This window comes from Sus scrofa, chromosome 9 (assembly GCF_000003025.6).
Source record: "Sus scrofa isolate TJ Tabasco breed Duroc chromosome 9, Sscrofa11.1, whole genome shotgun sequence".
Lineage (NCBI taxonomy): Eukaryota > Metazoa > Chordata > Mammalia > Artiodactyla > Suidae > Sus > Sus scrofa.
Genome location: NC_010451.4, coordinates 120,690,890 through 120,703,493, shown reverse-complemented (window position 1 = coordinate 120,703,493; position 12,604 = coordinate 120,690,890). Strand labels below are relative to the sequence as shown.

The window sequence follows — 12,604 nt, the reverse complement described above, 5'->3', positions numbered from 1 at the left end:
GAAGTCTTTATCTCAACTATTCTTGTCACTTTCTCTTGATACATTCTACCAGTACTTTCCTTCACTTTTCATATCTTGTATTGCTACTGCCTCCCCATCCCATACCCCTGCCTCTTTCTTCATATTTAGCACGCATTGCCAGGCGATGCCGTACATCTATTCCCTTCCAAATATTTCAACCGCGCTGCCCCTCTTCTGAAAAAAACCTCACCCTAATCATCTAATCAATCTAATCACCTAATCAATCTAATCATCTGATTATAGCACTATATCATAGCAGCTGAATACTACTGGAGAAAGCACTTAATTGTGAGATCTGATACAATGACGACCACTAATCTCAAATGGAAATTGAGTACTTCACTTTTGCTCAATCAAGTCTTTATACCCACCTCTCTCTCGATAACTATTTTATACCCCATCTTCAAAATACTACCACTCCACTTCCTAGGGACACCACTGCATACTTCCTGGGAAAGAGAGATGAAGTCGGTGAGGACTACCTCCCAGACCAATTCCAGCTAATCAGTTGCTGGCAGACCCACCATTCTCAGCCTTTCTTCCCGCGGTAGCAGGATAGTTGGCCCTCCTTCCAACAAGGGAGAAATTCAACTCTCCTTTTGTGCTCTAGATTTCTACCTCTTTCACCGTCTCCAGGGATTTGCTTTTGCGATGTTCTTCCTCTCCCCACTGCATCTCACCTGACAAACTAGCTAGTCTTAGTCACTAACTGGCCTGGTGTCATTTCTTGATTATACCTGCCTGAGGTTTACTGTAATGTAAGAGGTAAATCATTTTTTATAAGAAGTCCTCATATCTTCAAAGCTTTAAGTGTAGATATATGAAGTTTTAATTCCAAATTAGATAATTATTTGAGAAAAGAAAAAAACCTCTCTCTAGTTATCAAACTACTGTGCTGCGACTGTTGAAAGGTAGACTTTCGTCTTATATTTGAAATTTTTGTTCCACTGAGTTTTTTTTTTTTTTAATATAACTATGGTTAGAGGAAAAATTTTATCTGGGTTCTATTTTATATAGGAAAATAAAACCGCATTATAAAGATTTAAATAAACAACTTAGGACTGACAAAATTGGTTGAATTCTTTTTTTTTTTTTTTTTTTTTTTTGTCTTTTCTAGGGCCACACCCATGGCACATGGAGGTTCCCAGGCTAGGGGTCTAATCGGAGCTGTAGCTGCTGGCCTATACCACAGCCACAGCAATGCCAGATCCAAGCCACATCTGCGACCTACACCACAGCTCACAGAAATGCCAGATCCTTAACCCACTGAGCGAGGCCGGAGATCGAACCTGCAGCCTCACAGTTCCTAGTCGGATTCATTAACCACTGTGCCATGACGGGAACTCCTGAATTCTATTTTTAGGGTTGCCATTCTCTATTTTCTATTTCTTCTAAACTTACTACTAAAATACTTACGACTTGTACTTTCGAGGTTCTCTAAGAAACAGTTCTGTACAAGAACTATATTGGGGAGCAAAGCTAAGTAGACGAGCATCTTTTTTTTTTTTCCCCTTCTTTTTTAGGGCCTCACCTGTGGCATATGGAGGTTCCCAGGCTAGGGGTTGAGTTGGAGCTATAGCCGCCAGCCTACATCACAGCCACAGCAAGGCGGGATCTGAGGTATGTCTGCGACCTACACCACAGCTCATGGCAATACTGGATCCTTAACCCACTAAACGACGCCAGGGATCGAACCTGGCGTCATGGATGCTAGTCAGTTTCATTTCTGTTGAGCCATGACAGGAACTCCCAAGGAGCAGCTTGATTTAAGTACCCCAAATATATAATTTAACTAAAACCTATATGGCATAAAAACATTGGTATAGTAACATGTTAAATTTTATAACAATGTGAGACTGATGTACATTATAAATTATTTCAGGTGCATTATATATCTTTTAATTGTCTTCATATTTTTTAAGTTCCTATTCATTTGCAAGCAGTTATATTAAAATATAATAAATTCTTACTGTAGGCTTTTTGCCTTCTTTTAACAAAGTTTTTCTCCTGAGAACACCTTGAATAGTAACAGCTCCTGGATATAAATGTACTGCCAAATCTTCTGATTCTGCAGAACTAGAATAATGAAATGAAGAAAAGAACATATAAGCACTTTTGTATATAGTAATTCTCAAGTAGGTAATTACACAAAATGTAAATATTCTTAATTTTAAAATTGTTATTTATTCAGAATGAGAAGACACTGATAATTACAAAGGATTACTGCTCTGAAATCTGTAAGCTGTCACAAAACTAAGCAGAAAGTTATTAAAGTCAGCAGTTGGTTAAAAAACATTTTATTGCACACTTGAACAAATATAATTAAAAAATACATTAATTCACTTTAGTAAAGATCAAATTAGGGATTTCAGACTTTTCTTCTTAATATGCCACACCGCATCACTGCTCAAACTTTTTCTCCAGCAGAAACTGAAGTCCTGGTAGGAAAGATGAGGATTCTATTTGTTAAAAGTATTTAAACATATAAAATAAAAAAATAAAAAAAATAAAAACAGCAACATCTCAAAAAAAGCAAAGAAGAAAAAGAAGCCTCATGCTTAATTACAGACGAAAGAAGTAATAAAGGTAATTAACAACATATTTAAAAAACTGACTTCCTGCAGTAAAATTTAATGACATTTAAATGTCGTCAATGCATCTAAAGATTATCAGCTCTCCAAGAAAGGAATAACTTCAAAACTCAAGATTTCTTTTTCTTGTATCTTAAGAAAACCATCACGGGAGTTCCCGTCGTGGCTCAGTGGTTAACGAATCCGACTAGGAACCATGAGGTTGCGGGTTTGATCCCTGGCCTTGTTCGGTGGGTCAAGGATCCGGTGTTGTCGTGGGCTGTGGTGCAGGCCGCAGACGCGGCTCGGATCCCGAGTTGCTGTGGCTCTGGCGTAGGCCGGCGGCTGCAGCTCCGATTCGACCCCTAGCCTGGGAATCTCCATATGCCACGGGAGCGGCCCAAGAAATGGCAAAAAGACAAAAAAAAAAAAAAAAAAAAACCACAAAAAACAAAACCAAAACCCATCACAAAATAATCAAACATTTAAATACTTCCCCCCAACTCATATGAGGTTCTATATTCATAAAACAAGAATGAGTTCTACACAAGTCAATTAAAATATGCATACTGTTAAAAAGAAATCTTTCTCTGATGTTTGACATGAACTGCAGAATTTCTACAACGGTGAAGAAAAATGAAGTTTGTCAGTTTACCCCTTTTCGGTTATTTAGGTGTCTTCAAAGTGACCTAAAAACCTAGGAACCACTAGAAATTTCATACTGAAGCTACTTAAAATTCAGGGAGGTATATACACAAGGAGATCAGACACCATTAAATTGACATAAAATTAACTTCTAAAGTTTGCTCTTTGGTTGTATTATGAGAATTGGTTGATTATCCATTACTGTTGACCTACAGCCCCCAATCAATCCAGCATCCTTACTTTCTTCTGCAGCAAATGTAGTGCAGAAAGAGAACAAGTATAACTAGAGGAACAACTGAATGAACATGAGACCAAATAAACATTATTTAATAAAACAGATTGTCTAAATGGTTCTGCAGTTAATCTGAAAAATTCTTACAAATTGAATGTAGACTTATCAGCAAAACAAATGCTTCCATTGCAACCTTTGGATAACAAGTGGATTTCTGTATGGATCATCCAATAACCAGCAACATTAGAAAGACCTATGCAGTTAAAAAGCTACTGATTTGGAATTATTTAAAAAATGTGACATACAGATGCAAGTTCTAGCAGTTAGCTCTGTGGATCAGAAAGAAGAGTTCAAATTTATCTCTAGATTAAATCTTGGAAAGAAAGTTTTTGTGGGTATTTTGTTTAGTTTTTAAACCGATTTATGTGAGGAAAGAACAGAAATAACGTTGAGACCACACCCATGTAAGCCAATCACCAACACCAAAGGGGAGTTCTGTGACCCCTGAATGCAGGGGGATTGTACCTGCTGGCCTTCATGTGGCTTCGATAGCCATTTCGTGCCACTCTTGTCACCGGGCCGAGAGAATGGTATAATCTGTTCCTGTTGGATTCCATTATAAATTATATGTATTATATACTTTTATTCACACAATCATCATCAATAACCTAGAACAGTATAATAATTTCTTTGCGTAATACAGCTTTGTAAATCCTACAAGAGGAGAGTATGTGGATGCTCTTTTCTTTTTTAAAGCATGCTGCATAAATTCCAAAAATTGCTTTTCTTCTACGAATGATTCTAGAAGTAATTAATTAAAGGTGCTTATTAGGTTGAACCATATATTTATGTGCACGTTCACTTTTACAAATCTGCTAAAATAATTAAAGAGCTATTTATAACCAAACACTATCAAAGCCTGAAAAATAATTTAAAATCTATTGGTTTATATTTCAGTTATTGGACTCCACTTTAAATATGACACCTGGATTTATATAAATAATTCATTTTTATTATATGTCCCTATGAAGACACCTAAAAGGAACGTGACCTAAAAACTTAAAATTAATGTGGCCTAAATACCTTATTTTCCTTTTTTATATTAAATCCAAGAAAACTACTAGAAGAGAGGAAATGACTTACAATTACAAGCATTATTTTATTTCCACATCAACTAAAATAAATACAGGATAAAGCCAATAAATGACAAAAATGGCATGAGCTAATATCCATCCAAAATGGCATGGAACAACAAAGGAAATAAACACACACATAGAAACATTGATACTTCTTTGCTTAGGAAAAGCTAAAAGCAGCACTTTTGATAAATGACATTTAAAACAAAAAGTATTATTTTAGCAACTAGGGTAGCAACATATTTGATGTCTCTCTATTTTTAAAGTTCACTATGTACAAGCAGTATTTTAAATCCTAGTTCTTTACTAATTTTTTATCATTTCATGTCTGAGTCTTGCTGGGCAGCACTGATTTGCTCTCAAAATGTTCCAAGAGTCACTGATTTAAACTTGGCACAAGTACATTAGATGCTTTTGGCTGCAAATGTCTGCAAAGCAAAACATGTGTCAAAAGAAAAATATTGTTTTGAGGTGTGAAGGTAACACTGTTAAACAATATCTTCAAAAGTAATCTGCTGGGATAAGAACAGATTATTTAATATAACATCATTCTGGTTATCTGCTTATAACTCACACAACCTGACAAACGATTCTGTTCATCGATATCTTTTATTTAAGTTCAACACACTCTATAACCAACATCTAATAGTGTTATGTTTTTACTAGAAGGAAAGAACTAATTCATACAGATAGCACACCACAGTCAATCTGTGTTTTTCCCATTTCAGGCAAACCCAAATAAAGAGACTGAAAGAAAAAGTTGGAAGAGAAATCATATGTAAAAACAAAATTGTTAAAAATCCCACAAAACAAAGAGAACAAGACTTAGGAACAGTGATAATCGGAGTGGAAAGGCTCGAAAGTATTTTGAAGTATTGGGTTTCTAAGTAAAATCTTAGTCACATAATGGTGAGAAATCTTTATGAAGTTTCAAGAACAGGGATCTAATTTTCCAATTATACCATGAAAATAACCAGTTCAAATATAGAGTTCAATTTCAAATGTGTAACTACTATAATTGTTTTCTATTAAAAAGTGAATGACATGGAGTTCAGTAACTAAATATTTTCAACTTCATCAATTTTAATGACATTCAAAATTCAATCTAATCTTGTTGCTTAGAAACAGGTTGCAAAAAAACAAAACGAAAAAAAGAAGCTTAGGTTGCCTAGTTATATACAAAAGGGCAATTATTTTGGTCAAGATTCAAGTATCTTACTATGCCAATAGTAGAACTGAAGGGGTCAAAGACAACAAAAAAAATTCTAATGGGCATTTATTAAATAACAATGATTTGCACTGTTTGATTACATTTTTAGAAAAATCTTCTATTGGGAGATTAACATGGCATGATACTTGCTACAAGCAGATGACAGCTTTTATAGCTTAAAGCATCAAGGAAAAGCTAATAGAACATGACTTAACATTACTTCAGTATAAATCTATATGCTTTGTGCATACTTTGAATTAATGATAATTTAAATTCAAATTTCAAGCTGCTTTACTTACAGTATAATTTAAAATTTAGTAAGTCATTTTGCTCTTAACAAAGGAGTGGAGAATGAAGTTGAGCATTCCACTAAAAGCCTTAAAATTACTTGAACCAGAATTTAAGGCTATAATTTTACTTTTGAACACGTAAGTAGGTAAGCTGACTTTGATTGGTTATTATTATTTTTAAAATTAGAGTTTCAACTGTATTAAAATTCAAATGTATGTGTCCAGCCACCAAATAAACATGTCTTTACTAGGTAAGACTAAATTCTAGACTTAATTTCCACCACCAGCAGGAAGTTTAAATAACATAGTCCCTTAGAGATATATATTAAATGTCTTAAAATTCACATTATTGTATACTTTTAGATAAACTCAAAACAGTTTAAACGAACAATTTCTCTTACCTTTCAAAAGCAGGCCACGAGGTCTCTTCACTTAGTTCAGAGCCATCGCTGCTACCTAAAATCACAAGGTATCCTAACTTTTAACATCATAATTACAGTTCGGATTTTGTATTTTAAAAATAAATTCTCTAATTAGGCTTATAAAAAATGACAGTCATATTACTACCGGTTGAAAATTTTCATATCAATTCTTCATTCTATTATCATTGTGCTAAGTTTATTTTGAAATGTATTAGGATGGAGTTGACAAAACTATCCCAAATAATAAAAACAGCATAAAACATTTTTTCATGTATACTTATGGCTCAAATTCATTGTTACTAAACACTTTTTCTACCTTCAGAGATTGTACATAAGCACAAAATTGTTCATTATTAGGTTTATAATAATTTAAGACTAATGTAATTATGAATTTCTTAGCGGTTCATAGAGGTTCACAGCATACTTCCCTGTGCATTCCTTTTAAAACCCATTACTACTGAGGATAAAAAGCTTAAACGAAATTCAATTTCCGCCTTTAGAGGCAAGGGAGAAGAGGACAGAATCCCCGTAAAATTTTTAAAAAAAGGTGCTGAAATAATGTAAATGTTTCTCTCAGCCAGAAAGTCAGTTAAAATAGAAAGTTTTAAATGAGCTTAATTTAAATTAAATAGGTTAAGGTGATTTAAAAGTTACTTTAAAGATATACTGGCTCTCAAGAAAAACAATAGGTCCCTATGTATTGAGTTGAATCATCTATCAGACTTTTACAACTGGGATTCTATAAGAGGCTCAAACTTGAATCCTATTTTTTTTTGTTGTTGTTGTTGTTCTTTTGTCCTTTTAGGGTTGCACTCCCGACACATGGAAGTTCCCAGGTTAGGGATCTAATCAGAGTTGTAGCCACCAGCCTATGCCACAGCCACAGCAACACCAGACAAAGCAAGCCACGTCTGCAACCTACACCACAGCTCACAGCAACACCGGATCCTGAACCCCCTGAGCGAGGCCAGGGATCCGAACCCACCACAGTGGGAACTCCTTGAATCCTATTAAGGAATCCATTAAATATGATGGATTAACACCTCTTCCATGCATTTAGAACAGCATAAGCTACAAAAGAAATTGGCAGAATTGATTAATAGTCACTGAAATAATTTTCTGGTTGTGTGATTCAGATGAGAAACTGCAGGTAATGTGTTGTTGGTAATGGGGTCTTGTAGATTATCTTTTGATGTGCAGAATTATGTGACAAAGATTGAAAATCCAAGCATAATTTGTATGACTTATTGTAGAAAACGTTAAGTTTTTCCAGAAACATGAAGCTCAGAGTAGATATGTCGCCTTTAGCTGGGCAAGACTACTTTAGGTTATTTAGACATGTGCCACATTAGAAAATATTTGAGGCCACAGTCCCAAACATTGGTTAATTTCGCTGGGATACCTTCTCAAAGCCTTCATGGTACAAATTAATATTGTATGTAAACGTTACAGCTAAGTGTATAGGAGAAATTGGCACAACATTGTAAATCAACCAAACTTTAATAAAAAAAGTTATAGCTAAGGAACAAAACTTTTTGTGATTATGAATTGCATGTGTGTTATTAACAACTACCATCTATGGTTATGAACTTATTTTCTTTTCAGAATGTTAAAGTTTTGAAGCAAACACCTGGAAGGTAATGCCTATGTCTAATGTTCTCAATTTATAAACAAGGATGTAACAATCTCTGTTTACCTGCCCAAGCTTGGAATAAAAAAAAATACAAAGGCAAAAACTGAAATAGCCTCTTCTTGTTTTAAAAGGTCTCCAAACTAAGATACTAACTGTAACTGAATGAAATAACTAGTTAACTATCTGTGGTAACCAAAAGGATAGTTACAGAAACTAAAAGAAAATAAAACAGAAAATAAAAATTATAATACTGATGATAAGTATTATAGAAAAGCCAAATATTTTGTAATGAATTGAGAACTGCAGTTTTTAAAATTATTTTTTGCTTCAAGTGGCATGCTGGATTCTGTAAGTGTAACACATTAGTTCCCTGGAGAAAAAGCTCTTACTCTCTGTTTTGCAAAATTATTCCGAGTATTATTTTTCAGATTGAGATTGATATTTGCACGCAGGCAATTTACAGTATTAGTAAAGCGGTTATTTTAGGTGGGTGGCCAACGTGTCTTCTCTTTTGTACATTTTGTCATCATTTTATCATTTGCATTTATAAAAAGGGGAACACTGGAAAAAAAAACGCTGAATGGAGCTTTCCAGCTCCAAAGCAATGTCACTTTCAGGGTTTGAGACTCTCAAGGGTTAAAGGCAGTCATTATGTTCAAGAAAATGAATGCCTACATTTCTTTCTATTGATTGTTCATTAATATTGAGATGATCATATTAATAATGAGAGGCTTAGCCCTTGAGCAACCTGGCACTTAAATCACAGAGGAAGACACGTTCCCCCTTTATTTCTTTTTAGAAACAAAAGCAGCATTATACGGCGATTTCATAACTGGTCAAAGAAATAATGTTCATCTAGAAGGTTCAGAAAATAAACAAAAGTTTAGGAAGTAAAAACAAACTCCTCTCTTAATCTCACACATCCTTTTTCAGTCCCGTTTTCTGCTCCCACGTCGTTAACAGCCATCTCTAGTTTTTTACCTCTCACTTTTCACCCTACTCCAATCAGGACTTTGCCCACATTATTCTATAAAGCAAATGTGTCAAGGTCACCAAGAGATTTATCTTGCCAAATCCACTGATCAACTCCCAATCTCATCTTACTTCCCATTTGTGCATTTGATAGTGTACCTTCAACACTTTCCTCCCTTAGGAGACACTTCCTCTACTGGGCTTTTGTGATATTACACTGTTTTTCTCCCCCTATGTGAAACCTTCACTGGTCCCTCCCTTTGATGGCCCGCCAATGAAAAAAAAATTTTTTTTAAATTCCATCTCTAAATGTTAGAATGTCTTCTGTTATTTATTTACACTCTGCCTAGGTACCTTCATTCAGTCTCATGGCTTGAAATACTATAACTACTATAAACATGTTTATTCTTACACTTCTATCTATAGACCTGACCATACCCCATTAGACTGCAGATCCATACATTCAATTACCTACCCGACAACTCAATATCTATCAAACATGTCTAAAACAGAATTCTTAACTCCTCAAACCTAGTCATCCTTCACAAATACCTCAACACCTACAAATGGCTGCTTTTCTAGTCCTCTCTGCCTTGGTAATAGCACACCCATTTAACCAGCTGCTTGATCCAAAAAACTCGGAGTCATAACTGATCTGCCCTTTCTCTCACCCCCACATTCCAACTGCATGCAGAAACCAATTCAACCAATCCACATTCTGTGCCCACCATTCCTTAAATGCCTGCCCTTCTGCAGTCAAAAACATCAAGCACTTTTCCACACCCTCATGAATTCTTAACTTCAGGAGCTACTAGTAATATGATCTTATATCTACTTGGCTACTTAGCTTTTATTAATTTTTTTTTCCTATTTGTAGTAGGGTTAATGACTGTTTCCTAGCTGAGCTTTATTAAAAAATCTTATTTTATGTAAGTTGGAACCCTCTCAGAGAAATGTTTCTCACCTATTGATATTCCACTAGAAAGAGTAGAGCTTTCAGCTTGGCCTCGAGATGGTGCATGGGGCTCCATGACGCTATCATCTAACAGATGTCTTGGCCCTGCATTTGGGAACGTTGCACTCTTAAACTCTGCTGTGTTCATTTTATGAATGAAACTGGAAACAAAGAGAAATAGTTTTCATATCTCTTATTAGTGTTACTAATTCAGGATATAAAAGATACTCTTGTATAAAGATTCAGGATATAAAAGATTTGCCTGCTATTCTGAACTCACGTCTGAACTCTCATACTAATGAACACACAGATTTTACCATGAAAGGCTCAAATTTTAACAGTTTAGGAAAAAATTTTCAGGAAATCAGGCCAGATCTACCTGTGGAACAGAGAATACTTAATTTCATCCTGAGTCTTGGGTCCATTAAAAATTGTTCTCACATTCACTTCTGGAAAATAGCCACTATATTTTCATGAAAATCACAGCAAGGGTAAACCTTGGGCCCCATTTTAAGGAAACAATCTTGCAAAAGCTAAACAAAAAATCAGCTTCCCTTTCTTTGTATTTAGAGGTAAAAAAATAATTTTTATAGACTTTATTTATGGTGACTTATTTTGGTTAAGATAAGCAATGACTGTCTTGATATAATTTAACATGAAAATGTATACTGCTTTCCTAATTTTATTTCTGATGATAATCTATAATGTTAATTTTTCTCTTCCAAATGCGAAGGCACTGTTGGGAAAAGCTGATTTCCAAATCAAGGTGCAGGGATGGAGGCACTGGTGGTTCAGTGGTAGAATCTCACCTCCCAATTAAGGTGAAGAAAGAAATAAATGCCTTTATGCAAACAAGGTATTTTACTAAATCGGAAAAAGACTATTGTTACACAAATAAAACTATGCAAGGACATTATTTTCTGTTCACTAATAAAGTAAATAGAATATAAATCCAACTGGAAAAAACACAAAAAATTTTAAGATAAAATTAAAAATGCTGACTTATAACCCAAGCTATGGCACTTCCTATGTCCATGTGGAATCAAGTTCCGAGGGGATGGCGGTGTCTGTGGCAGCAAGGCTCCCTCAGCTGCCACACTTTTTCTTCCACTCTGTGGAGATGCTCCTACTTCAGGACCTAAGGGTTAAATTTAAGAGGGAGAGAGGGAGAGAGACGGAGAGAGAGAGAGAGAAAGAGGGAGGAAGGGAGGGAGAGAGAGAAAGGGTCAAATGGTTTTAAAAGATTGTTTTATTTTTCATCCTTTGATATGAAATATAAGCTGTTTAAATTTTACGATAATATTAATGTTCATTCTATTTAACTTACTGAACATGAAAAATACTTTCTCAGTCTTAAAACATAACATCTCAAAACATACAGAATCCATTCATTTCTATCTGTTTTCCTTGCACTAAGTAGGCAGGATGACTAGTTCCCATTCACAGAAGAACAGAGTCAGAGGGGTGGGCTAAGGATCTCACATCACAGGTGAAACCTGGACTTAACACTCAGGTTTTCTAAGTCCTAGTTCAGTGCTCATTTAATTTTATATATTACTTCTTCTCTCTTAATTTCAACTTCTTAGATAACGAATGTATAGGGTAGGTCAAGCATTCGAGTTAGAATTTATATCTATAGTGATACTACTCAAGCTTACCAAAACAGAACCCAAAAGTACACAGATTTGCAAAATATTGAGAATGAAAGAAAACTTTAAAGAGATTAGATTGAAATGCTTCCCTCTGCTTAAAATACTCTTCTCCCAGATAATGTCATGTTTTTGCTTCCTTATCTCCTTAACAACTTATTAGATAGGCTTTAATATATTTTTAGAATACACAGTAATACAAATCTTGGTGTCAAGGTCTATATTTGGAATTTAGAAAACATATCAGCTATGACTATTTTTAAATTATTTTCAATTCTTGGTCCAGCATTAGAGTGAAATTTTAAAAAAACTTAAGCCACTAAAATTGACTCCTATAATTATATGAATTAGTAGAACGTTCCACTTAGACCACAAAAATTTCTCATGTAATCAATCTTTGTTGCCTGGGAGACTGTATTCTTAATTTTATAAAACTATATATTCATAAACACTTATTTACTATTTTATGTTGGTTGTATCTATTTTTTTTTGAGTAGTTGCGTATATATTTGCACATTACTGACAAACTTCAAGCGAAAACTTAAACAAAAAACCAAATAGAAATATATATTTTAATACCAAAAAATAAAACTGCATGCAGAATAGAATGTGCTAAGTATTTATTCACTTTGGAGTACATTCCTTCTCATTAGGTTAGCTGGTTTATTACCCGGGAATGAGAGAAAGCTGCACTAACCTACTAAATCTTCCCTGGAAGCAGCAGAACGTGGTGTGCTTGTCCCTGGTTCTATCTTTAATGAAAGCCTGAAGTTCAAAAAGAAACAAAGTACATAAAATGATTAACATTTGACAAACAATATTAAAATCATCTATTTTGTCCCCAAAGCCTGAAAACATTTTTATAAAGT

The 12,604-nt window shown here is 34.6% G+C and overlaps 1 protein-coding gene across 4 annotated transcripts in view; it reads right to left on the bottom strand.

The window, feature by feature from the left end:
• RALGPS2 (Ral GEF with PH domain and SH3 binding motif 2) overlaps positions 1 to 12,604 on the bottom strand; it is a 162,982-nt gene that overhangs the window by 21,782 nt on the left and 128,596 nt on the right. For 2 of the 4 annotated variants that reach the window (XM_021063727.1, XM_021063728.1), the window contains 6 exons: positions 12,433 to 12,500; positions 11,089 to 11,224; positions 10,096 to 10,247; positions 6,506 to 6,560; positions 3,994 to 4,071; positions 1,992 to 2,097 (listed from right to left, as the gene is read on the bottom strand). In XM_021063727.1, the coding sequence (XP_020919386.1) occupies positions 1,992 to 2,097; positions 3,994 to 4,071; positions 6,506 to 6,560; positions 10,096 to 10,247; positions 11,089 to 11,224; positions 12,433 to 12,500 (595 nt within the window). Of the gene's footprint in view, positions 1 to 1,991; positions 2,098 to 3,017; positions 4,072 to 6,505; positions 6,561 to 10,095; positions 10,248 to 11,088; positions 11,225 to 12,432; positions 12,501 to 12,604 lie in introns of those variants that run through there. The other 2 variants (XM_021063729.1, XM_021063730.1) reach the window with 2 other exon arrangements.